General features: G+C 39.2%; 1 protein-coding gene across 2 annotated transcripts; it reads left to right on the forward strand.

Moving 5' to 3' along the window:
• The first annotated feature begins 584 nt into the window (after positions 1 to 584).
• On the forward strand, positions 585 to 26800 carry HSPA4L (heat shock protein family A (Hsp70) member 4 like). Of its 2 annotated transcripts, XM_049815393.1 has the most exons (20): positions 585 to 941; positions 5221 to 5278; positions 6757 to 6897; positions 8444 to 8566; positions 10048 to 10147; positions 11935 to 12068; positions 12991 to 13235; positions 13323 to 13399; positions 14639 to 14790; positions 15289 to 15395; positions 15806 to 15939; positions 17148 to 17350; positions 18738 to 18785; positions 19950 to 20051; positions 20585 to 20722; positions 21603 to 21728; positions 23256 to 23363; positions 24126 to 24245; positions 24830 to 24991; positions 25441 to 26800. In XM_049815393.1, the coding sequence occupies exons 1-20, from the start codon at positions 835 to 837 to the stop codon at positions 25633 to 25635; spliced, it is 2580 nt and encodes an 859-aa protein (XP_049671350.1). In that variant the 5' UTR covers positions 585 to 834; the 3' UTR covers positions 25636 to 26800. The 2 variants fall into 2 exon arrangements, with proteins under 2 accessions (XP_049671350.1, XP_049671351.1); XM_049815394.1 differs by lacking the exon at positions 18738 to 18785.
• The last annotated feature ends 29 nt before the right edge of the window (positions 26801 to 26829 follow it).

The following is a 26829-nucleotide window of genomic DNA, read 5'->3' on the forward strand; positions in this document are numbered from 1 at the left end:
TGGCGCTTTTCCAGCCGGTTGGTATGTTTTGTGGAGTTCCAGTCCTCCATACTTAAAATGATACCCATAAAAAAAATAAATGGAGTAGCTGCAGTAGGGATACGCGGGTTGCCGGATGTCTTTTTTCTAGGAAAGAAAACCGACAGAAGGTGAGGGCACTTCTGGGCATATCTAGGAGCAAACTGGGGAGCCACTCTTCCGTACTGGAGAAAGGTGGGACCCGAGGGGCAGCAATCCCGACCCCTCTGGGACGGAACGCCCGGTTTTCCCTCACTTTCGGGCTGATACAGGCCTAGCCCCCCCCCTCCCCCCCCCAGCCTCGGGACTGCGGGGGTTCTCCACGCCGCCCGGCTCCAGAGGGCCGGCAGCTCCGGGACCCGCAGGGGAAGGAAGGGCTGTCATCGCCCCGTTAAATTATATATCGTGTCGCAACCACCTTTCACATCAAAATGGTGGGCGAGAGGTGGCCGGACCTCCCGCCCGCCGGCTCCTTTAAGGGGGTCGGGGGCGTGGCCCGCCGCAGTTCTGACGTCGGGGCGCGGGGTGTCGCTCTAGATAACGCTTTCTCCCTCCCTTTCCAGATCTTTCTCGAACGCGAGCCGCCCGCAGCCGGCGGCGCCCGAGCCCTTCCGGAAAGTGCCGAAGTCGTAGCCGGCGCCGGGCGGCTTCCCCGCCGGCCGGCGCAGCGCGCCTGCGCAGAGGAGAGTAACCGCCGGTTGGTGGCCGGTGCTCCGCAGTGGGGGAGAGGCGGGCAAGGAGCCGGCTCCCAGCAGCCCAGACGGTCGCCGCTGCCGCTGTAGTCGCAGGCCGGCGGGGGAAGCACCGGGCGCAGCCATGTCCGTCGTTGGCATCGATCTCGGCTTCCTCAACTGCTACATCGGCGTGGCGCGCAGCGGCGGCATCGAGACCATCGCCAACGAGTACAGCGACCGCTGCACCCCGTGAGTACCGCCGCTACCCCCCCCCCCGTCTCCCACGGCACTTTTCCCCCTCCTCGCCGTACCGGTGAGCCCGGCCGCCCTCTTCTCCTTCTTCTCACCGCCCCCACCACCACCACCCCCCCCCCCCCCCCGCCGGCGTGCCGGTTTCCCTGAGGCGGCCGAGCGCTGAGGGGGGGGAGTGGCGTGTGTCCCTGTAGGGCCTTTCTTTCCGCGGCCCGTGGGCGCTCCTGGCGCGGCTCTGACGCCCCGGCCCGCCGCCGGTTGCATCTCCGGTTCCTTCGACGAGAGAGGAGCCGGGTTCCGCCGGCCGGCGCCGAGGCCTGGCGATCGTTCAGGAGCAGTGCGCGGCCGCTTTTGCCGGGCCAGTGCCCTTTTCTGGGTACCAAGGGAAATGTTTTAAGCAGGGGTGGACATGGCGTGTGTTGGGGCAGGAGGCTAGCCGAGAAACACTTCCCCCCCCCCCATCCCCCGCTCGGCTTTTGACTCTCCCGTGTCCTTGAAATACCGCGCAGTGCTGGATGTGCCACACGGTTCTTGAGGCACAATGGGAGTGGTTTGGGGTTTTTTGGGTTTTTTCCTGTCCTTCTAACACTTTGGTTTCGTGTGACAAAGATCTCGGTTAAGTGCATGTGTTTCCCCAACTCTAGAACGGTTGCCAGGGCTTGGAGCGTTTTCATTAACAATTTTATGATGGAGTGGTGGTGAGACAGGGGAGGAGGAGGTGGTTGATTCACCGGGGAAACAGGGAAGTGGCGCGATGAGTTCCCTCTTCTCAGACCTGTTCTTACTTGTACCGCGCTGCATCTGCTGCCCGTGGAATACCGAGGTCTTGCAAGAAGTACGGGGGAGGGGGGGGGGCTGGTAGTGGGCAACGTCCGTGATGATGGGATACGCAAGAGTAGGTGGAGATCTTTCTCTTGTGTTTCTGTGGGATACGTCTAGGATTTTTAGAGCTCCATCTGTGTGTAACTTTCAAGGAGAATTCAGGAATTCGCATAATACATATAAAAATAGGGGGTTGGATGGTGCTTACTTTTATTGAAGGAATTTGTAGCCAGCAGCAGAAAGCTGTTTCTGTGACATGAGGCCATAGTAACTTTAGCATTGCTGTCTTTTTGATCTCAGAGAAACGCAGGGTTTGTTTTGCTTTCTAAAAAGTTCTTTTTTAAAAGTACAAGAGTGCTAAAATGCATGTTGTCTGTATTAATGGGGGTATGCTTTAAAATTCTTTTTGCTACTTGGAAAAATACACTTCTTGCATTAACTCTCAAGAAGGCATTATCCTTATGCACGTTTTATGACAGCTGAAATTCTGGGGCCTTTCAAATTCTGTGCAAGGAATCCCTTGAAACTGTTGCCCATGGAATCCTCAGGCAGCTGCAGTTTCCTTCCCACTTTTGATTGAAGAGCACTTTCAATTCTTAGGTGTTCTTGGAGTGCGTTCTTTGCAGGTAGGCTTCACACAGGTTTCCCTGTGTTTAGTATTTTTCACGTTAATGTCTGAGTGACTGTACTTCCAAGACATTTGTGAAGTGATTATGAAAGGGTTTTAAAGCACAGTTAGCAAGATAGCATCTGGAGTGCACAAATACTTGAAGGCATTAGTTAGCTCGCTTAAAGTGACATTTTTCCTGGCTTTTTGCTTTTCTTTCTCTAAAATGTAACATGGGAGAGCATGAGGAATTTCTGTTCTAATGCTATTGTTTTGAGGCAAACCAAAAAAAGTAAATAGAAACGTAACAGGCTTATTATTAGTTAGGGAAGTTTTTCATAGTAACTAAACCTTACCTCAAACAGGACTTGTGTGATATAGGCTGATCTAACTCCTAAATCATCAGAACTTTTCTGCCTATTGCATGTAGCAACACTGTAAATGAACTTTTTATTTATACGTTTCTACAGAGGTGCTTACATCATGTAGATGCTTGAAGTTACCTAATAGTTAACATGGATTGGATATGTCCCAAATACTTGGGACCTACTCCCTGAAATACAAAGTGTTGATGTTTGTTTTATCTGTGTAGTGTGGTATAAAAGTATCTGAACTAGTTCTGGACAAGCTGGTACACTTTCAGGCCCAGTGTGGTGGTATCAAGCCACATAAAGATACTGGGTTAGGTCCTAAAGATAGGACAGTCCTGACTGTGCTCTGCAGGGCTAATTGCTCTTTCTGGGCAAGGCTAATTGCTCTTTCTGGGCAAGGCTAATTAGTGCAACCAGCTTCCAGTTTTGGAGCTGGTTCAGATATCTGTGCAATACTGCTGTGAACAGTACAGTGTTAGTGTAAGCATACTTCAGTGCTACACACAAAAGCAGCGTAGGCTCACAGAACATACGTATTGTCACAATACAGCACTCAAGTCATAAATCCAGTGTCCCAGTTGTTAAAACATTCAGGTGATCCTTTATTAATATTGTTTGCCTAAAACCTGCATCCTGTGATCTAAGGCATGGGATTGTTAGCGTCTGTAGAATGTGTATCATCTTCAAAGCTTTAACACAATCTGCCATTAAGCCATCCATTTCAGTAGAACTTGTACTTTTTAAGGCTTTTGGCCTTAGTGTCTCTTTGGCTGTTAACTGACACTTGGCTTTTCCTGAACTGGGAACTCCAGCAAGTCTATTGTATGTGTTTGTAGTGCGCTGGGTGTGTTAAACTCATGGCAAGTGGCCCTTTTTGGGTGCTGTGCCTCACCACTGTGTGGTTTTATAGAAAAACAGTTGATTGTTGATAGCTTGTAATTTTTATTAACTTTTTTCCAGACCATGTGTAATTAGTGTAATCACAAACTGTAATTAAAATTATGAGGTAGCATCTTCTTCAAGACAATGCATGGAGAGGATTGAAATGTCCTCCTGGTGACGAGAGTTGCTACCTTGAGAAATGTCTGTGTACTGTACAAAAGCTTATTTGAAAGCAGCAGAGGGTAGGGGTGGGGGAGACAGTTGTATCCTTATGGTGGATGTGTTTCCTAAAGGGCTGTCTTGGATACAGCTGAAGTGCTTGGAGCCAAAGCGAGCATGTTTTATTCTTTGACATCTCTGTTTCCTAGCCAAGGGAGGGAGAAACCATCCATCCGCTTGTGCTGGAACCAAGTCGTTGAAGCAACATTAAAAATTGTAAAACCTGTTAGTGAAAGCTGAACTACATATTTGAAAATGTAGGGCAATGCATTGTCTGTTTGCAGCAGTTAAATCTGGAGAAGGTTTGGTGTGGCGTTATAGCAGAAAACATTGCTAGATGATACTACCAAATAACATACAGTGCTGTCATAGCAATGATGGAGAGGAGGCAGGAACCAATCTACTATAGTGACCTTTATGCATTTGTTAAACAGTTAAATTTGAACTGTAGGAAATCTGGGTTATATCTGTTATTTATTACTGAATGGTTTTAGCCAGATCAGTTCCCTTTTAGGGAAAGAGTTCTATTTGAAATCTGTAAAGCGAAGGTGTGGTGACAGTAACTTCCAAAAAAAAAAAAAATTTTCCAAAGGCAGTAGTGAGGTGGCTGGATGGTGCCTGGGGACCTGGGGCAGACTTTTCTAGAGCTTTTCTAGAGCCAGACGTGAGGCTGAGAGGGGTGCTCAGTGATAACCTGAGAAGCAGCAAGCTGGAAGGGGCCGTGCACTACCCTACAGCTTCCCAAGCCCTTGGTGGCTGAGAGCTGTTCCCAGACATTTCCCCTTTTGCCTGTTTGCAGTAGGTACCTGGTAGCCCTCGATCACGGGAAGTGCTCAGCAGTTTGTAGAACTGGGCTGTTCAGCTACCTGGGGCTCAGATGGTTTTTTTTTATTGTTGCCTTATGATTATTGTTGCTAATGGCTCTTACAGCGTGAATGGGGTACTATCAGACTTCAGGGTTATTCAGTCAAGAAAACCTGACTGGTAAAGTTCGTGTTTTCAAATCAAATGTCACAGGCTTTGGTTATAAGCTGTGACCCAAAAGTAACTATTAATTCATTACCTTCATGATAAGATCTGTTGAACATGTAAGCTTTTAAAGAATTCCTTAAATGCAATTATAATGGCCACAATTGCGGTTGCATGCAGTTTCTAAACTAATTTGCAAAGAATAATATAACTAAAAATAAATAACTAAAAATAACTAGAATTGCACTGCAAGTTCTGGTGCTTCATGCAATAATGCTGTTAAACACCACATCCATGTTCTGCTACTTTAATTTTTGTACATGTTTTAAAGTACCACAGCAATATTTTATGATATTTTCTTTTAAAGCTGAATTTTTTTCTTTTTTTTTTTTCTGTTTTTACTTAGAGCATGTATATCTTTAGGATCCAAGACCCGGGCCATTGGGAATGCAGCAAAGAGCCAGGTAAATGGATCAAAAACTATTGTATTACTTTCCTGACTTGTCTACTGTTGAACTGTGGGAAGAAAAGTAATGAACCAATGTGATATTTTTCTGTTTTAAAGAAAATTTTCTACAGTAAGTGTACATTTCATAGTAGTAGTTACTGCTTCAACAGTATATTCCCTGTATTAAAATTGAAACAGTATTTCTGCATTGTTTTGTCATTCAGAGTAAAAAATTGGAAGAAACAGAAAACCTTGTATTTTCCCCAGTGAAAGATTTTTTTTTCTTGCTTACTCATGAAAGCAAGAATACAGTTAATAATTAAATCACCATTGGGGATGGGAAGGAATACTGTGCTTATGTTTAAGAAAAGTTGAAACTGAAGTTGGAACAATGGAGGTTTGGTATGGATACTGGTTGTTGCTTATAATATTAAATGAATGCATCTTAGTAATTTACTGTCTCAATCTGGAACTTTGAACGGAAGTAAAATTTCTCCAATTCCCTGTAAATTCACCTGCAACCTAGAAAAACCTTCTTTTGGAAGGACAGTAGGTAAAAAGTCATAATAGCCAGTGTGAATCTACAAATTCAAAATAGACAGGGTCTTACCCTTTTTCTCTGCATCCATGCATCGTGTTAGCATGCTGAGGACTTCTTTCCCCTTAATGTAGAGTGTAGGTAACTGGAAATTTGCCTGGCAAATATAAAGGTAATAGAACTCACCGTTAGCACCATGAGCAGTCACTATATGCAGAAGCTGTATCACTTTCATTCTGAGAAACTTTACACTTCTTATCTGAACTCGACCCCTGAACTCTGCTGGTGAGAAGGTGTCCTGTCAGTATTCCTCCCAGCTATGAAGTTTGCTATTTAGACTAGTAAACTAGACTAGTTTATCTTGGAAAATACTACGCTGGAGTAATGTCTTTCAATAGCTTAAATATTGTGTTTGTTGGGATTTTTTTGTTCTGGTCCTTTCTTTACTTAAAAGTCTGTCCTTAATGTAATTAGGTTGAAACACTGATGAGGTAATAGGTGTGGAGAGTCTTTATGTCCAGATGGGATTGGAATTAGAGGAGAACTTTGAAGGAATTAAAATGAATTAGTTTGTTGAAGCTTCGTTTAAGGTTAATGTAGGTAATAACTTCATTTGTTCCTGCAGACAGCCCTTGGAACAATACATAATGTGATCTCAAATATTGCATACTGTATCAGAAAGCTCCTCTAAAATAAAAAGTACAGTGAAAATTGATGGCAGCAAGCTAATGGGTATTAAAGAGGGAAGTAAATTTGAATTTTTTAATGGGGACCATAGCTTAAAAAATAGATGTTTCTTTCCCTCCCCCCTGCCCTTTGCTTTCCAGTAAATGTGTGGGGCTTGACATGGGGCTTGGGTATGTGCATTAAGCTCAACGTAACAAGAGTTCCTTTCTGGATGGTCTTCTATAGTCTGCATGTCATGGGTAATTAAAAATAAAATATCTTTTCCACAGATTGTTACAAATGTAAAAAATACATTACATGGTTTCAAAAAACTGCATGGAAGAGCATTTGAAGACCCTTACATACAAGCTGAAAGGGCCAAACTTCCCTATGAACTTCAGAAGATGCCGAATGGCTCCGTAGGTGTAAAGGTGGGTTAGAGCTTTGTGCAGAGTATTTTAGTTGTGGAGATGAGTGCTTTGGATCTTTATCACTTAACTGCCTACTGGCTTATGTTTTCCCTAAGAAAACTAAATATATTCTTACTCATTTTGAAAAGAAATGTGAGGTGATAGCCAGTATAATAACATATTTTATTTTTCACAGAGCCTGCCTTAGCATAGTTTTGCTGTGTTTCTCCTTGTAATTCACTGACTTCTTGAAATGTTAAGGAAGATCTAGAGTATTTGGTCTGTATTACATACTCATGTCTTCTAGTAATAAAGTAGTGTAAAAAACGTATGGTGTTGTCTCCCATACAGGTATGCTGTAAAAGGTTAATAGCTCTCACCCCCCAAAAGGTTAAGTTTGTTTCATTCACCTTCGATAAAATTAACTGTGTAATAAATCTGCTGTTACCAAGAGATGAAGAACATTTTATTCCCTGCAGTAACATCTGCTCAAGTACTGTACTTTTTCCAAGGTGTGCATTGAGGTTTCTCATCAATTGTATTAGCTTTCTATAGTCTTATCAGTAGCTTTTCACCTTACCTTACTAGATTTACCTTCAAATGCGTAGAATTACAGTGTGTGATTATTAGTCTCATCTGAGTTTAGGTCTCACGGGCATGCAGAGACAAAATTTTGGGAAAACAAGATAATGTTCGGATTACATCTTCAGAGCAGGTTACATCTAATTTGTTTCCAAACTAAATGGCTGGAAACTGCTCTTCTCAAAGTTTAGGCTTTCTGGCTTCAGTCACTGAATCTGTCTATCCCATAGCATTTTAATTTGGATCAGGAGTGTGCTTCTGAAGCAAATCTCCCAGTCATCCTCACTTAGTGCACTTTGGGTTGCTTTCTGGCAGGGCTTTATACCACACAAAGTGAGTTTCTTTTGTTCTGTATACCTGCTCGTATCATGCTAATTGTCAGTGTAAGTATAGCTGCTGCTCATCTTTCTGAGTTTCCCTGCACAGGAGTGTTTGGGATTGCTAGAAAGATGGCAGCCTGTCGGGAATTCAGGATGTAGAACCTTACATGAAGGCTGAAGATTCAGATGTGTTTCCTGAGTAGGGCAGGGCTGTTAGAATTGCCTCGTTTGCCCCGTTCCTGCCTCTTGTGCTTGAGTGACCCTTGCAGGAAGCAGATGTTCTTTGGGTTTGCTCCAAAACTCTTATTTTTAACTCGTGTTAGGACAAGTGTGATTCTATGCGTATTACACATTTTCTGTTTGTTTTTTTAATTGAAAAAAAACCCACCAACCAAAAGAAACCCCCCCCAAAATACTGTAGCATTGTGAATAGCCCCTTGAGATAACTCAGCTGTTAAGTTGCCCACAAAACCGTTTTCAGCTAAACTGAACTGTTACGATTTATCGTAGGTAGCACAAATCCGTTGATAAAGGAGAGTTATTTGTGTCCAGAGTCTGATGTTAAACTTGGGTCTCAATGCTCAAAATTACAAAAAACATCCAAGTAACACATCTTATGGAAAAGTTGAGATGATTTATTACAAAATTGCAATTCTCTGTTTCAGGTGAGATACCTAGATGAAGAGAGACTGTTTGCAGTTGAACAGATTACAGGCATGTTATTGGCCAAACTTAAAGAGACTTCAGAAAGTGCTTTGAAGAAACCAGTGGCAGACTGTGTGATTTCAGTAAGTTGTGACACATTTATTGCAATTCTTTCTATAGATAACTTTATGTAAGCTAGTACCATTTATGCCATGGTGCAATGGTAAGAGATACAAGTAGTGGATAGAAATTGCATCCCCCCAAAAAATGGGCCTTTATTGTAGGTTTTTCCAAACGAGAATACTTTTGTAATCCTGTGTGAGGAGATGGAAAATGTGTTAAATCAAGAGTGTGTTTTCAGAAGGACCATACTTCTTAAGCTGATCCAGACTGGCTAACTTCAAGTGCTAGGTATAGATTACTGTAGTTCCTGTTATAAATGGGAACTGTCCTATGTGTAAGCATATCTTCCTCCGTTCCAAAGGACCTTCCCAAATTAGTGTTGAATTTCTTCATTGTTACATAGTTGAACACTGTTGGGTTGTAGTGTAGTTGAGAGTTGCCTGAAATTTATGGCTCTGAGGGTCATACTGGCAATTTGAGAACCCCAAAGTACCTGCATTTGTTTGAAGAGGTCTTTTTATTTGGCTGGTTTACTTGTGTTGTTTTGTTGGGGTTTTTTAGCTAGTGTTCTCACCCATGGCAGGGGAGGTGAGGTGGGGGGAGCTTGAAGACAAGGTTTTGTTCCTGATACGAAATCCTGAATGTCTGCTTTTCACATTGTCTTTGTGTACTGCTTCACTTCTGCTCTTGATCTAGTAAGAAGTCTGGGCATGAAGTATTAGGGTTATCCCCTCTCTGTCAGCTTTCCAGTTTCCATGTGTCCGTATATTTCAGCTGTTCAAAATCTGCTTTAATCTTTTTCCTTGCTTCCTTATGGTATACAAAGACACTTCGAGAGAATACCTCCCACACAAGCAAGGATCCTTGGTCATACACCACAATGGTAGCTAACAAAATACACTATGAATGTAGTTCTATGTCTTAAGCTTGTCAGAAGTTGAAGGTACACCAACTGATGGCAACCAGTTTCTAAATGGGCCCTGATTGTGCTTTGGCTATTTCTGGTGGAACCAAATATTGTAGCGCGCTGTAAGCTGGCACTCTGGTAGAGGTGGTAACTGAGAAATGGATACAGGTTCAGTTGTAACATAAAGTTTAGTTCAGCACTGTTTAATTCCAGCACCACTGTAGTGCTTCTGCAGTAAATTATTTTGGGGCTATGTATGGATATTTACTGTGTTGACTTTGTTAAGATCAAAGACTCATGAGAAGAATCTGAGAAAACGTTTTCAGGTTTTTTTGGTGCTTAAATCTACTTTGTTTAAAACAACTCTGGATGTCACTCCGCTTTTGTCATATTTTGAAATTTTAAGGAAAATATACACCAAGATGAATTACCTAGCTGTTTTATTCAGACTGCCTTATTAATCCAAGGTTAGTTTATAACAGTTCCTTGTGGTATTGAAATTTATAGGGTTGCTTAATGGCTAAGTCTGACTTTATTAAAATTTAAAAGTCCATATTTCATAATATCCTATGTAATTATTTTTTTTGGAAACAGGTACCCAGTTTCTTCACTGATGCTGAGAGAAGGTCTGTAATGGCAGCTGCACAAATTGCAGGATTAAACTGTCTGAAGCTGATGAATGAAACTACAGCAGGTAAAGGGCAGCAACTTTTTTTTTTTTTAATCCATTCAGGCTATTGAATCTGTGATGTGATGATGACATAGCTTTTTCCCAAGGTCCTAATTGTGTAATTAGGGCCAGTACTATCTGGGCTAGTACTGCCCAATCCAGCGTGGGAATTGGAAACACAGCAACTATTTTGGTGGGGTGGTGTTCAGCACTTAGGAGACAGAATGAGAGTTTGAGTTTGCTAACTTGAATACAGTGCCATTTGAAAATAGCTACTCTGCTTCTGAAATAAAGCTGGTATCTGTGGTTACCTCTCTGCTGTACCATGAAGCTACAGCAGCTGTATTGGGAAGGCCTGAGCTAGCATCATAATCTTTTTAATGATCCAGTTGGGGTGTGCACCTGACCCAAATTCTCGATTGTTGTATTAAATAATAGCATAGTACAGTATTAGCAGATGTAATCAGCATCTGTCTGAACGCTTGCAGGAAATACATTATTTAATATAGGTGTATAGTGGGGTCTTTCTATCTTACTGGAAGATGGATGTGCTGGACTAAAAATAAATCTCATGGAAGTATTAGAGAAATACTTTTTAATCATAAGCTAATATATACATTTGAAGCGAAATACATTGAAGGGAAATTTTAAAATATGTAATGCAAAGATTTTTCATTTGTAAATATTGAACAGGTATGCTTTAAAAGCTGCTTCTACACAGACTGCATTTTGTGGAGCTTTTTCTGAAAGCAGACTTGCTGATAATACTTAGAAACAACTGTATGAGTTTTCAAAATACCCAAATCAAGTCAAGCATAAGTCTGTGGGATAGTGACAGTTTAAACTTGTGGCAATCCTGTCAGCTGTAGCACTGGCACAACTGTTGTTTCTGTGAAGTAATTTGTTTATTGCCCTACACTGGTTTTGGTGAATTCTAGGGTAGAGTATGTTACACTTCATGGGAACTAAAGTTGGAGCTGTTTAAAGCAGTAAATTATTTATTTTTTTCTTGATTTAAATTCTCTTTTCTCTTTGCTTTTAGGAAATCTTAACCAACTTTCCAAATGAGTGCTGGTATTGAAATCTTAGATTTGTGTAAACTAGTCTCCTAAAACATTTTTTCTCTCTTGACCACACTTGAATTTTGCAAAGCTGAGCTAAAAAATGCCAAAAGTAAGGCATTTCAAAGGAGAGGTGTAGGCATGAGACTTAATCTGTGCAATTTCACAAATTACAATGTTAATTTGGTCACAAGCAGAACTGAAATACAAGATGATGCTTTAAACCTTCACTTGAAATCTTTTTCCTCCCTTGTCAGTGAAAAATGTGTTTTCAACATGTTTACTTTCTTTGTGATGAGATGCTTTATGCGTGAAGAGTAATTATTAAGCAGAAGCAAAAACAATCCATCTGATGAATCCTGGATCTAAAAATATAAATTTATATGGCACCTATGCTACTGACTTTAAGTTAGTGCTTTGAAGGTGCACAGCACACAGCTGTTGGAAAGAATACAGAAAGTTTGTTGGAAAGGTTATACAGAATACTTAAGTCATTTACATGAATGAACATGAGGTAATGTACTAGTAAAACTACGAACAAACAATAAGAAATTAAAATAAAGAATGTGGCAACTCATAATGGTCTAAAACTTGTGACCCTTTTGACCCTTATGTTCTATTTAAGCAGAGTAATGGAGATGTTTAGAAAGATTAAGTGTAAGTAGTGTTTTTCTTTCAGTAGTGCTTTTAACGCATGCTTTACAGTTGTATACAGCTTTCCCTTAACTTCTGTGGGTTGGTTTATTTCAGTTGCACTAGCCTATGGAATATACAAGCAAGATCTGCCAGCCTTGGAAGAGAAGCCAAGAAACGTGGTCTTTGTAGATATGGGGCATTCTGCGTATCAGGTTTCAATCTGTGCTTTTAACAAGGGAAAACTGAAGGTAATTTTTCAAGTCGTACAGTAAAATCCCATATTCCTGAAGTATTTAATTGCACAATACTCAAAGTACTGTTCTGTGGAAAGATTATTTCTTTTTAAAACTAAATAAATGTCTATAGCAAATATTTTTGAAATGCCAGATACAAAAACTTTCTGCTATTTTTTGGCTATTTCAGCAAATCAAATTTTATAAAATGCAGAAATTAAGTATCCCAAAGTGTGTTTTGAAAAGTGCTTGACAATTAAGCATACTGCATAGTTTTTGTGCCATGTTATAGCACTGAAATATTTGCATATTCTGGTAGTCTCATAAGCATTCTAGTTGTGCGGCTCACTTATTTATGGGAAATTGTTGAACTCACTGAATTGCTCTATGATGGATTTTATTATTTTTTTCTGCCATCCATGACAGTTCAAAATCTAAATTCAGTAGGATGTGAAGTAAAACTGAACAGTCTTTACTTCCTTGTTTGGAGGTTTTTGTCTGTGAGCTACTGATGGCTGAATGTTTTTGTCTTTTGTAGCAAAATGTAGTCATCTGAAGTCATGTGGAAGATGATAGCCAGTTTTTCTGTTTTGAGTAAATGACACAAAACTAGTAATAGCATGACAAAATAGCTATCCTAGTCTGCCTTTTCTTTACTGAGCTAGTAAGCAGAATAGGGGCTGCAGCATGGTAGATGTGGTAGTATTTCATTTGGGGAGGGCAGAAACTAAATAATTGAGAAGTGATCTGTCTTTTTAAGTTGTTCTATCTGGCAATTGCATAGAAGATGGTGAGAAAACCACAAAGAGTTTTCCTGTATCAAACCTGTTTTTAAAGGTGTTAACTTATAAAACTAGTGTTTGTATGAAAGCTATCCCTATATCTAAACAAACATTGTCTAATAACTTTTAGTTGTTGTTCTTTCATTTCTGTGCAGGTCTTGGCTACTACCTTTGACCCTTTCATAGGTGGTAGGAATTTTGATGAGGCGTTGGTAGACTACTTCTCTGAAGAATTTAGGACAAAATACAAACTGAATGTAAAAGAGAATCCCCGAGCGCTGTTACGATTGTATCAGGAATGTGAAAAACTGAAGAAGCTTATGAGCGCAAATGCTTCTGACCTTCCACTCAATATTGAGTGCTTCATGAATGACCTTGATGTCTCCAGTAAGATGAACAGGTACTGTGCGCTGTTTTTCACTGCAGTGCAGTGGAGTGTGGTCTCTAAGCTGTCTTGTGACATGAAACACTTTCCCTGTTCCTGCAGAGCTCAGTTTGAGCAGTTGTGTGCTGCCCTTCTGTCCAGAGTGGAAACTCCTCTAAGAGCAGCCATGGATCAAGCTAGTAAGTAGGAGTTCATTTAGATGCTACTTTTGGTTCAAGAAAGTAACTAGTAATCCAGTTACCCTAGATCTCTTTAATGATATCTTTTTAATATATTTTTGTATTTATTAGAATTGCAAAGCTAAGTACTGAAAAGTTAAATGTAAGTTCCATTCATATGCTTGCCATGTATGCATGATGCCATTCCTGCCTCATTTAGTGCACATATCACTCTGCAACCTTGGTTTATTGACCCTCATTCACCCTGTGTAATGGAAGAGGCTGGTGCTCCAAAAGATTATTTTATTTAAAAAAGGAAAACCACCAAACCAAAACTATGATGGGAAAAACTGTTATTCTTTACTGCAACTGTCTGGCCAGCCTGTTCCGTACGAGATACATACATGTCCTCACTGACCTGAGAATTTGGCAGTATATTCTTGAAATAATTTATCGGAAGCATGTGCAAATAACAATTTTTTTTTTCACCCCCTGCTAATGTAGTGTAAACGAGAGAATTAGACTTTCACAGGGAAAGGTTTTACCCCTAATTCCAGCATCTTCAACTAAAAGAAAGGGAAGAATTCTGCATATCTTGTGACTTGGCTAAATAGCTAATACAGGAAGTAAGAACCTGCATAACTGCTGAGCAGAGCTGTTCAAGGACTGACAGTTGCTTGAGATCACTTCATACAGTATCTTGAATTCAGAATTAAAAAGTTACCCTGCAAGCACAGTCTAATATTTATATATTTTTAGTTTTCTATTATTTATTTTTAGTTTGCTTTTCTTTATTGGCAACCAAAATTAAACCAGACATAAAATGAGGTATATTTGGGTTTCATTTTGTTGTTCTTGTTTGGGAGGTGTGAGGTATTGTCCAGTAGTGTAGGGCTGCCAAGAAAAACCCAATTTCACACTCGTGGGTTTATTTCACACTCGTGGGTTTATGTGCATCAGAAAGGCGATGCAAACGGGCAATGCATTTTAAAGAACAGCTGTCCTCATTGATGCTTGGCTTCTGCAATTTCCAGGTTTGTGCAGCTAGAAAACTTTGTAGTCTGCAGGAGGGACAAAGAGTTCGAATAGGACACATTGTGACAAATCTGGTTTTAAAGATTTTGTCGGCTGTCGAATATATTCAGTGCTTGTCACAGTGTCTAGATAATAAGAGAACTCTTGTCCTTTTTTTTTTATCAGTTGTTCAGAGACAGCTTTTCGTTATCTTGATAACTTAAGGCCATGCACTCTCTTTTCTAGAACTTCAGCGTGAAGATATCTACAGTATAGAAATAGTAGGTGGGGCTACTAGAATTCCAGCAGTGAAGGAACAGATCTCTAACTTTTTCTGTAAAGAGATAAGCACCACGCTAAATGCTGATGAAGCTGTTGCAAGAGGCTGTGCCTTGCAGGTATAGTTAATGAAATTAAACCTCCGTATTGCTTCTTTAACATCATGTACTAATGAAATAAAACTAACCAAAAGCAAAAGGTACTATAGCTGAAACAAGATGTAGTCTTACTTGTTCTTTCAACGATTGGTGACAGTGACCATGTCAGAAATTACTATATTCCATTTGTTAATTTGCTGCTGTGTCATGAGGGAGCTGTTAAATTTGATAACTCAAATTGCACTGTCCCACTTCTGTGTAGTCATTTGGAAGCTTTGCTGGCTATCTTGACTGACAATCACTGGGGAGGTAGTATCTGTTACTGTTACTTAAGTTCAGTCTTTTAGTTCAGTTAACTTTCCACAAAGCATAGGAAGTTTCTGCTAAAAATTCTGTGATGAGCAGGACCTCCATGTGACCTATATGAATTGTAGCCTTTTTGCATTTAGGTATTAATTATTGTACTTGCTGTTTATTTGACTGCGTGGATATAATAAAATTTCGGTCTTTGTTTTCTAGTGTGCAATTCTTTCCCCAGCTTTTAAAGTGCGTGAATTTTCCATCACAGATGTTGTTCCTTATTCTGTAACTTTAAGGTGGAAATCATCTTATGAAGAAGGAACAGGGTAAGTTGTATGGTACCTACTAAAAAGTGTGTGTTTGTGTATACAAAGAAGGATGTTGAGCTATGGGGAAGACCAGGCCTTGGACTTTGAAGTTGTTGTCCACTTGAACGGTTTTAATTTTCTTTTTTTGCATTATACCTCTTGATTTCTGTTTACTGCTTAAGAATTGGAACACATTTCATTAAAAAATGTTTATGTGAAGTTGCTTAATGTTTAAGAAGTGTGACATGGAATGCATAGTCCAGCTTTGAGACCTACAGGCCTTGAACCTGCAACTCTTGTCATAAACTGACTTAAATTATTTAGCTGCTTGGTTAGCACAGCAGCTGATCATTAACATACCTTGATTTTGATTATCCATTATGTTATGCTCAGTGGTTTAACCTTACTTAAGATTTTTACTGCTTCAGGGAGTGTGAAGTCTTCAGTAAGAACCATGCTGCTCCATTCTCAAAAGTAATCACTTTTCACAAGAAAGAGCCTTTTGACCTGGAAGCTTACTATACCCATCCACATGAAGTGCCTTATCCTGATTCCAGAATAGGTAAGGCCATGTGAATAAAAACCCTATACCCAACTCCTTGATAATGGGAAAAGTCGTTCTCCTTTTTTTGAGATACGTTACTTCCATATTTCCTAGGTTATAGAAAAGCCTATGTTTTTTAGAAAGCCTTGGCACAGTCGTCTTGGTTTAGATGCAGTGAGCAGGTGGCATCGACATCTTCTTTTGTCAGTTCCTAAAAAAATTTACTTTCTTCATTCTGTCTGTGTTGAGTGTTTCTGAATGCTTTAAAAAAAATAGGTACGAAGAGTTCAGTGCTCTTATTGTCTGGTTCTTTCAAATTCTATAAAATGGATAAGGATCTTATGTGCCTGCCAGCCTGGGTTTTTTCAAAGAAATTGGATCAAAGGAGCTGTTAGCACTAGACAGTTATCTGTCATGTCTCTTTCTGTTAATCTGAGAATGAACAAGATAGGCATTTCCTGAACTTAAACATCTGTAGTAGTCTAAAGTATTAGATCGTATGGATAAGTTTCCTGGTCTACTTTACTTGTAGTTATTAGTAGACTATGCAGGGTCTTTAATTCACAATTTTATTTACTCATGTATGAATCTGGTACAAACTTGGTGCTGCCTATTTAGCTGTCTATGCAAGAAGCCTGTCATCTTTAGGAAAGAACGTTCTCCTCTACATGTGCACAGTCTGCATCATTTACAGTCAAATTTCCAGCAAGTTGCAAAATAAAAGTATTGATCTCACTGCTTCCAGAAGCCTTAATAAGTACTGTTCGTTCTCCAAAACACGTAGCGCATCCGTGTTACCAAATTCAAATAGAATCTTCTATCTCTGTTAACATTTTATTTTTGAAGTGCAAAGTTTGAGTTATGTGAATGAAAGAAACTGTTCGAGATAAATTGGAGTAATTTTTCTAGTGTGATGGTTAGAGAAGGCAACAGAGAAGTAGAACACCTCATAAACTGTTATTCTGAGTTTTTTATGAAATACAGATAAAGCAAAACCATCTTATTAATTATCAGTTAACTGATAATGATTGGGCAACCAGGTTTTAGTTCATCTAGCTGTGGCTTAATGTTGTGGAATTGACAACTGAGTAGTAAGTTTCCAATTAGTTTGTTTGTTACATGAGGTTGCCATTTAAATTAACACCATTCAAGGAATGTACTTTATTTCTTTTTCCTCTTCCACTATTTTTTGGAACAAAAATTAAAACCCATCTTTTTTTTTCAAGGGCGTTTCACTATTCAAAACGTTGGTCCCCAACACGATGGCGACAACTCCAAAGTGAAGGTTAAGGTGCGCGTCAATATTCATGGCCTTTTCAGCGTGGCTAATGCTTCTATAATAGAGAAGCAGAACATAGAGGGAGATCACAATGACACACCTATGGACACTGAATCATCAAGTAAGAATCAAGGCAGAGATGATGAGCTGGTATGTAAAGTTGTAAATATCTACCTTCCTTGTTACTCTCACAAGAGAGCCAATAATTACAGATTAAATCATAGTGTATAGCTTTTGACAATTGCTACTTCTCCACTCTTAAATTATTTCTTCAGTTATGTAACACATGTCTTCGTTATTAAAAGTACTGGTGACATATGGTGCTAAGAAAGCAAAAAAGTGTAAAACCAGATTCTAAAGAAAATAAGTAATATTTCTTTTGTTCTTTACCATCTCTCTACTAGTCTTAGCGTTATCTGGTATTGCTATCAAATGGCAGCATATTTAATGAGATCTGTTGACAAATGAATTGTAAAGGTTTGTTTTTCGTCAAGTACTACATTTTCATTGAGTGAAAATATATGGTATTTCTTAATATATGGAAAACTTGTTCTTCATAAACATTCTTTCACTAAGGGTATTTCTTTAGGTAGTTCAGTACTGGCAGCTCTTACAGACTGGCTTGTAAGCCTATAGGGGAAAATTACTGGAAATAAATGTGTAACAGCTTTGTCGTTAATACTGAGAAATTAACAAAATTACGTTCTCTCATTCTAATGCAAGGAAGATCAACTTCCTTGATAGTGCACTGCGTACTGGAAGTAGATCACTGAGAGGAGTGAGGTGCAGCAATTGCATTTGACATTGTAGAGTCGAGGACTGGGTGCCAGCGAGTGTTTTGCAGCTGGGAACGGCACACCAGTGGTGGCCTCAGCAGCCTTTCTTTTTTTTGCTTGTGCCCTTCTGTAGCTTGGGATCTTGGTTATGTCACAGTTCACAGGGGAGAGAGATGATAGTGTAGACAAAAAGAGGATAAAGCAGTGGGCAAGCTGCTGCTTCCACTCCTGCTCTCTTTGTGATCTTGCAAAGTGGTCAGCAGAGTGACAGTCTCGCAGGCCGTCAGGCTTACTGAAGGAATAAGGTTGGACAGAAAGCAAATACTCAGCAGCTTGTGTTGGAGGAAGCGGTGAATGCATTTCCTGTCATTATCTTTTAAAATTTGTCCTTAGCAGCTTTTTCCACCTCAGTTGAATATACTGTAGCAATTGGAGCAAGTGGTTATGCAGTTAGTATTACATAATTGGTAAAAGCAACTCCTCAAATATTATACTGCTTGCCAGGAATTTGAGCATATTTGAAATGCCAAACACAATGCGGTTCCTTGTGGACAAGTGCTCTGCATCTGATGTGTGTATACAAGTGAAAAAGTTCAGAAGTGACATAGTCGCATTTAGTGTAATAAGCTGCTGCATGTGAAGGTTATCAAGATGAGTACAATGTGTTCAGTACAAGAGTAACCACTTCCATCCTCGGGCTTTCAAGTTGTAGTACTTCTGTTCATCTAACACGTCTTCTGTTTTACAATGGTGCTTGTCAGCAATTACCTTTCATTATTGAGGATGATACCCTCGACTCTGAGGAGGAGGTTTGTGGTGTATATATGTATTACTTTCCCTCCCTCTAGCTTTTCTGTGTAGGCAAAACAGTTCCTTCCAGTTGTTGCCTTTTCTGTGTGAACAGTAAGAACAGTAAATGAGGAGGGTTGGGGTTTTTTACTACTCTGAAGTGACCAAGCTTAAATTAGGTAAACGTAGCCTTCTTGTTTTCAACTTTGATCTTTAAAAACTTGCTGAATCAATTAACATAGCTCAACTGCAACATACACACCTGTGCTAGAGTTTGAAATCCTTAAATAGCTTTCTTGTATTTTGCAGAACTAACAGTAAATTATTTTACATGCATGTGTAGTTTGTGAATCCAGGAACTTTAATTCCTTGTAATGGAAGTAATCTTAGACCTTCCCGACTTTGGCTACAGGTTGTTAGTTATTGATGCTCTGGATGTCCAAGTACTGGAGTCATCCTGAAAACTTTAGACTTACCCATTACTGTTACTAAAAGTTTTTTTGCAGTGATGACAGGGAATTGTATTACTTAAACTAAATCAAGTGATCGGTGCTAGTAATCAGTGATATCTTTAAGATCCTTAAATTTAGAATAAGGCATAGGTCAACTACAGATAAATATAAGTGAAACTTTCTTAATTTGGGTTGGCAGGGAGGGAAAACAGTTGGTCATGTGCTCCAGGAGGCTACTACAGAAACTAATTTTCACGGTCCTGTGAGACAGATGCAGCTAACAATTACAATGACTAGATTACTTCTGCTTTGGATTACAAACTTCAAAGTTTAGGTGAAAAATGGTATGAGGTCAAAGTTCTGGCTGTTCCATAGAGAACCTATTGTTATTGCCTGTGTTGGTGGTGTGTTTCTAGAATGTTCTTTGCATATGTTTTATATGTATTTATTTCTAATTTAAAAGGGAGTATTCACAAGGCTTAGTGTAATTCTGTAATGGGGACATATGGTAACATTGTTATTTCAAGAGGAACAGGTGGAATAGAATTCTCATTTAATTTGAGAAAGATAGGAATACAATTACTGTATCAAAATGCCTGTTCAAATATGGTGAATCAAAAATTCTTAAGATTGATTCATAAGTCCATATATTGTCTGTGATTTACTGTAATTGACGACAGTCTTAAATTGTACAGCAAACTTTTGCATTCAGTTATGTAACTCTTTTTCTAGGATAAAATGCAGGTTGATCAAGATGAAGGTATTCAGAAAAGTCAAGCTGAACAACAGAACCAAGGAGATGAGGAAACTGAAAATGCAGGATCTGAAGCAAAAGTTTGTATTCAGTATTGATAAGGAAATGTAATGTTACTTCCCTTAGTCCTTTTTTGCCCAGTAATCTCAAAGTCATTAATCTTACCAGTTGCAAAACACGGGACTGTATTTAGAGGAGTACAGCTATGCTGAAGTGGTTAAGTTAGGAATCCTACCTTGGCACTTTCGTTTTCAACATAGTATATGATTAAGACTTCGAAATAAGTCTCTGTTACTTAACATAGTTTTATAGTGAAGATGGAATCTAGGGAAACTTAAGAAGCATTATGAAGAAGAATACGCGGTGCCTTTAGCTTTTGAACAAGTTTTCGCAACAGTTCTTCACGTTATGTTTAAAGAAGTTAAATTCCACCAGTTTGGTTTGATACTAAGCTAGTGGTGATGCTGAATAGCAGATGAATAATTAGGTGCTTCATTTACATAAGATTAATTTGTATCTGTCTTGCTAGTTTCATTTGTCTCTCTTTTTTTGAGCATAAATGGAATAGCATTTCTATTCTTGCAGTGTCTTAATAGTGTAAATCTTTTTATAGGCTGCTTCTGGAGACAAGCAAGATCATCCTGCCCAGCCAAAGACTAAAGCAAAAGTTAAGAGTATTGACCTACCTATACAGGCAAGCCTCTACAGACAACTGGGACAAGATCTTATCAATTGCTATATAGAAAATGAGGTAAGCAGCATAAAAACGTGACCACTTACATTAATGTCACTGTAAACAATTATGTAGAAAGTATTTGCAAGCGTAAATTTAGTATCAAATTTAGAATTCTTTAGGGGTTTGTCCTTAATTGTAAGTTTTGTTTTGGTTGGGATTTTTGGTGAAATTAATTAGTTTCATTAGACTTAAGTACCCAGATGTCCGAGTTTGACCTATTAGCCTGTCATTACCCAAAGTATCGATTCTGTTCTTAGGCAGGAAATGCCAGAGATTGCCAATAAAGGCTGCGCAGTCTGTTACAGGAATGCTAATTTTTACTGTCTGACCTGATACTGGTCAGGAGTAGCATTTGCAGAAGTTTTGGTGCTTTACAGAAGCTGTGTCCTTGGTTATATCACATTTTTGCCCTTCAAGTCCTCCGCCAGCAGGAAATTATTAGAACATGTAGAAAACTTCCCTTTCAGAGGATCCTTTCTGAACTTTCCAGGTATCATGTCTGTGAAGACCCCACCAGCATAAGCTCTTCTGTGAAAGATGGTTAGTCTGAAGAATAAAATATGAAATACTTTCTGTAGGGCAGAACAATTCCTAGTGACTTCCAAACCAGAGTCAAGACTTGTCTTTACTTCTAGTCCTGTCTGTGGCGGTCAGATCATAATTGATATCTGATCCATCTATGTTGGAGCATTTGCCAAAGAGCTTCCAAATAGGAACTCATTTTTCCCCCATTCCAGTTCTGCCCGCAGTGAAAATGACTTAAAGGTGAAAATTTTAGTAGTAATTATGAATTAGCAGGCTTCTGCAAAGTTCTGTGGTACAGTTTCAAAAGAGTAATCAAGAAGCTTGACACTTGAAATGCTTTTAGCTCTAAATAAGCTTTTCGCCACCCTAGGGGAAGATGATGATGCAAGACAAGCTTGAGAAAGAAAGAAATGATGCTAAGAATGCTGTTGAAGAATATGTGTATGACTTCAGAGACAAACTGTGTGGAGTCTTTGAGAAATTCATCACTGAAGAAGTAAGACTTGCCTATGTGTTTTCACTATTGGAAAAAGTTCCTTAGTATTTGTAAGTTTGGAGTGTGGGTTATGTGGAGGCTGCAGGTGTCTCTTGGAATCGGCCTGTGGATGGGAATCAGGGAGTCTCGGTGCGATATTGCCACCAGTGCACCTTTGTGGTAGCGATTGGCACCTGTTGTTCTTCCAGCCATCAGCAACCCCCAAACAGAAGGGTCCTCTGAGAGACTGGGCAAGGTGGACAGCTGTTCGGTCTCCTCCGTCTGCAAGGCAGCTATAACCAGAGGCCCACCGGCACCCTTTTGGGTCCTTGAAATACCCTCTCCTGAGATAATCTACATCAAGGATGCATGGAGCCTCTGGGCCAGTCACAATGGGGTGTTTTTGCCACTCATTCCTGGTTAGGCTTATTTCAGCCTCCAATACAGTCAGCTGTGAACGTAGGATTAACTTCACAGAAGTGAAGTTCAAACTACACTTACACCTGGCATTTGACATGCAAGCATGTAGAGAGTTCTGTACTGTCTGAGAAGATTCTCAGGGGCAAGCAGAGATTCTGGATGCAGGCAGAAAAGAAAAATCCTGTGGTGTGGGGGTAGGAAAGCAGGACAGAGCACCATGAGCTCCTAAATGGCACGAGTGGGTAGGAATAAAATGAAAACGAGCAGAAATTGAATGTCTGTAGCTCTGTGTTTCATTGTCTAATTTTATTAACTTAGAAGCAAGATTCTTTCCCCACTTAAAGTATTTTGAACTTAGCATGCTGTTGAAGTCCAAGTAAAGGTGATGAAGAAAGCTGTATGCTGGGCTTTTGCAAAAGCAGTATTGAAAGAACACTTGTAATATAATCATTTCTCTGTAACAGGCATCTAAAAAGTGGCTGGTACACACGCAACCAGTTGTTGAAACAACAAATGTCCAGCAGCAGTTTTAAGGTCTGCTCTCTGGATTGTACCTGGTCATCAACCCAGCAATGCAGTAGATGCCCTTCCAGTATAAACTCAAGGGCGGGAGGCTGCCTTTCCCATACCAATTTCAAAACTCTTTCTTGCATAAGTTAAGGGGATAGATAAAATCTTTTTTTTTGCTAAACAATTAAACATAAAATCTTTGTTTATAGCCAGTAGAGTCCAATTAAAACACTTCAACTATATATATAGTTGTCCAAATTTGTCTGGTCTTCGTCTTGCTATCAGAGAACCTGAGAAGCAGAACTTCCCATGTAAAGATAACATGCAAGAATGTTGAGAGATGCATGTGCTTTCCTATAAAATCAGTCCTGAAACTTTGTAACTTGTATGAACTTCACCTGCAAATCAGATTAGTAGGGTTGTCCTGTCTCTCTTACCGTTATGTAAAATCTTGGCTTTGAAGTCTGTTAATTAATGTTTTCCTTCACTATCACTTTGAATATTTTAAACTGATGAAACAGTCTTTTCTGAGTAGGGGGGGTTCTTTGTGTGCTGGGGGGAAAAGTCTTGTCTGTCGTGTTCCTTTCTGAACTAGAGTGTTCTTCACTTGCTTTGTAGGATTCAAACAAGCTGACCTTGATGTTGGAGGACACAGAAAACTGGCTTTATGAAGATGGAGAGGACCAGCCAAAACAAGTATACATGGATAAGCTTCAGGAATTAAGAGTAAGGTTTTAAGTTACTTTCTAGAAAAAGTGTGTGTGTGTTTGGGGGTGGGGGCGTTTATATAAATATATATGGCTAAGTAAGCAATGCTCTTTTAATGAGGGGTGTGTGCATGCATACCCATATGTGAGTTTTTTGTAAATCCATGAACTTTAAAGTATGGACATTCAGGTTGTATTTGGATGTAGTTCAGTTATGAAACAAATGTAATATTTAGAACTAGAAATGCAGTTTGTTTAATGTCAGTTGTGCTCCTAATTTGAAAAGAGTCAAATTGAAGCAGAGTATGTCTCTAGCTCTTGTGCTCCAACTGTTTTCTCTCAAGTCAGATTTCCTTTGGGGGAGATATAACCAATGGAAACAGCAGTGTAGATCCTGGCAACTGCCTTCTTGCTTGGATACCAGTATTCAAGAGAATAAAAAAACAGACAATGGATAAACCCAGAAGTTTTTAGATGAACTGCTTTTAACTTAAACCATCCATGTAAATCTCGTCTTTTTTCTCTTTAAAATGCATTGTTCCAAATGCTCTCATTGCTGAAAAGAACTGCAAAATACTAAGCCTAATAAGGACAGGCACTACTCCTGTGTTCAAACTTCTGGACTTTTTTTTGTTGCACTAAAGTAAAATGCAAAGATTAAGCTCTTGAATGGGTGAGAAAAGGAGTTAAAGGCAACCTTCCTTCCAATACCACAATCTATTCTTAGACCAGACTAAAGTAAACTTGTATTTTGTCAAGGTCTTTGTGCTTATGTTTCCAGAAATTTGGACAGCCTATTCAGGAGAGATACATGGAGCATGAAGAGAGACCAAAAGTTTTAAATGAACTGGGAAAGAAGATTCAGCTCCTTATGAAAGCAGTAGAAGCATACAAAAATAAGGTAAAGCAAATTATTTAGGGAATGAACTATAATGGGTGTCTGAGTTTGGCTGTAGAGTTTTTTGTGTTTAAAAAGAAATCCTATAGATTACCTGTTAAGCTGCTTTAAAATGGCTGTTGTGCTTCTGTTCCTGGGAACTTCTAACACTGTTCTGGATTGCTAGCAAAAACGGTTTCTCCATGAGAACACAAATTAAACATAGTCACTTTTTTTTATGGTGACTTGTACCACTTGAAACGGGTATCCCAAGTGATGGCTGTTACCATTGTTTCTATAACTTACAAGACTATCTGCTGAGGTTAGTTAATCAAACTACAGTAAATCTCAGGTGCTTTTTTTTTTTTTCTTCTGTGCAACTACATTACTAACCTGCACTTCAGCAGTGTGAACTTTAAGCCCAAAATTTCAAATGTCTAAAAATGTCTCGTCTGTCTTGTTCTACAGTTATTCTTCATACTAAATGCTTGTTAAAAAAAAATTCTAGTAGGTTATAGCAGTGTTGGCCTATTTATTATGTGTCCATGAAATTGTTAATTGGGTGAGAGGCATATATTAATCAATGATATAAATATCTCTCTCCTAAGGATGAAAAATATGATCACCTAGATCCTGCTGAGATGGAAAAAGTTGAAAAATACATTACTGAGGCTATGAATTGGTTGAACAGCAAAATGAATGCCCAGAACAAACTAAGTCTAACTCAGGATCCAGTTGTCAAAGTGGCAGAAATACTGACAAAATCGAAGGTAAAAAAAAAAAAAAAAGTCATTGTACACGTTGCTTTCTAACAAGTTTTTCTTTAGCAAGATTTTGGCCTCTGTGTTGAGCTACAGTATTATACCTGCAGAGATTTTAAAGCTATGGAAAGATCCATACAGAGGGAGCAGTTGGGTTTTAACAATGTTAAATTCTGGCTCTTGATTTACAGCAGTACCTCTGAATAACCCTTTTCAAAGTGTCCTGAGTTAACAGCACCAGGCATTCTAGAAAATGGGTTACCATATAGGCTTTAAACAGAGCAGAAGCTAGTGAAAGGCTTTATTTTAAGTTTCTAGACTTGATAGAATTGAAAAGTCTCGTCCTTGAAAATTAAATTCCAGGTCACTATGAACCTGAAACAAGTTTGACACTTTCTAGATTAGTGCAATTACTGTGCCACCAAATGAACTTTCTCTCTCACTTTTGTTACAACTAGGAATTGGATAGCTTCTGTAATCCCATTATATACAAGCCCAAACCGAAGATAGAATCTCCCAATGATGGGCAGTCAAAAGCTAATGGTGAACACAATGGACCAGTGAACGGACAGAGCGGTACTGAAACAAAACCTGAACCAGCGAAGGACAATTCTCAGCAGACCAAACCACCTGGAGAAATGGAAGTGGACTAAATCTTGCATTTCTTTTACTGAATTAAAATAGTGCAAGTAACCACAGGGTCCATTTTTTTGTGTGTGGTACACACCTCAGATGTTCAGTTATTCTTAGCCAACCTTCTGTCATTTGTTGCTGCGTAGTTTTGAAAGTGTTTTATATTAAGTACAACTCTGATGTTCGTTTCCACTCATGCTGCTTATGTGGAGCTTTAGCCAAATGTAGATTGTATAAGTCAGTTTAAGCTTTCCCAATATATTTTATATCAAACATACAGAATTGATATATAAATGGCAACAATCTACCTTATTTAAAGCTTTTATTGTGGATAAACCTCAGCTCCTTTATTCAGGAAAGGATACTGTATTGCACTACTGATGCTCGAGTGTAGATCTAATTGCATCTTTATTTTGGAAAAATATTGGAATTGAAGTGGCAAAACTTGTCACTTGAAGCACTGACCTTTTCTAGTTGTTGTATTGTTATAATTTAAATATTAAAATAGAGGTTAGTTGGCATACTAGTCCATCTTGTTGATGTACCATGAGCATTGTATGGTCTTTTTCATATAAACTGAATAATACAAGCTTAAACATTTTTTTAGATTCCCATACCACTAACTAAAATCTTAGTTACAAAATGCTAGCGTAATGGCTCTGCCATGTGCTGAAATTAAGTGAATGGTCTCAGTGCACACTGTTGTACATAACGTACTGTGTTTATCATAGGATGATGATAATAGTATGAAGGGGTAGAATATATAAGGACTGTTGCATAGCTTTCCCTTGAAAATGTCTTATTGCACATGTTACTATTTCCATTTCTTTTGTTTTGAATGAAATCTACATCTTGATCACATCTTGTGCTGGGAAGGAGAAACAACAGAAATTGGGCTGTGCAAGCCGGGTATTAGCACCCTGATTTTGAGGTTACTTCAATGCTGTTTGTTGCAAGCTTAGAGAGTTTATTTAAGCCTTGGTACTCGGCACATAAAGCTTTGGTCAAGGATCTAAACAAAAGAGCTTACAAACTGGATATTGTTACCCCAAAGATCAAATCTACTTGATGAACTTGCATAGCTTACCCATTATCTTTGGTCATTTACTTGATCTAATGAAAGTGTCTACAATGTATTACACAGCTGAGTCACTGTTTTCTTCAATACATCTTAGACATGGCTTAGACATTGTCAGGGTCCAGTGTATGTTCAT

This window comes from Accipiter gentilis, chromosome 12, assembly GCF_929443795.1.
Source record: "Accipiter gentilis chromosome 12, bAccGen1.1, whole genome shotgun sequence".
Classification (NCBI taxonomy): domain Eukaryota; kingdom Metazoa; phylum Chordata; class Aves; order Accipitriformes; family Accipitridae; genus Astur; species Astur gentilis.

Bases quoted from the DNA above. Each gene is read 5' to 3' on its own strand.
- HSPA4L (XM_049815393.1), top strand. From the start codon at position 835: ATGTCCGTCGTTGGCATCGATCTCGGCTTCCTCAACTGCTACATCGGC. The intron at 6,898-8,443 runs GTGGGTTAGAGC...TCTCTGTTTCAG, and splicing joins ATGGCTCCGTAGGTGTAAAG to GTGAGATACCTAGATGAAGA. The intron at 23,364-24,125 runs GTAAGGTTTTAA...TTATGTTTCCAG, and splicing joins ATAAGCTTCAGGAATTAAGA to AAATTTGGACAGCCTATTCA.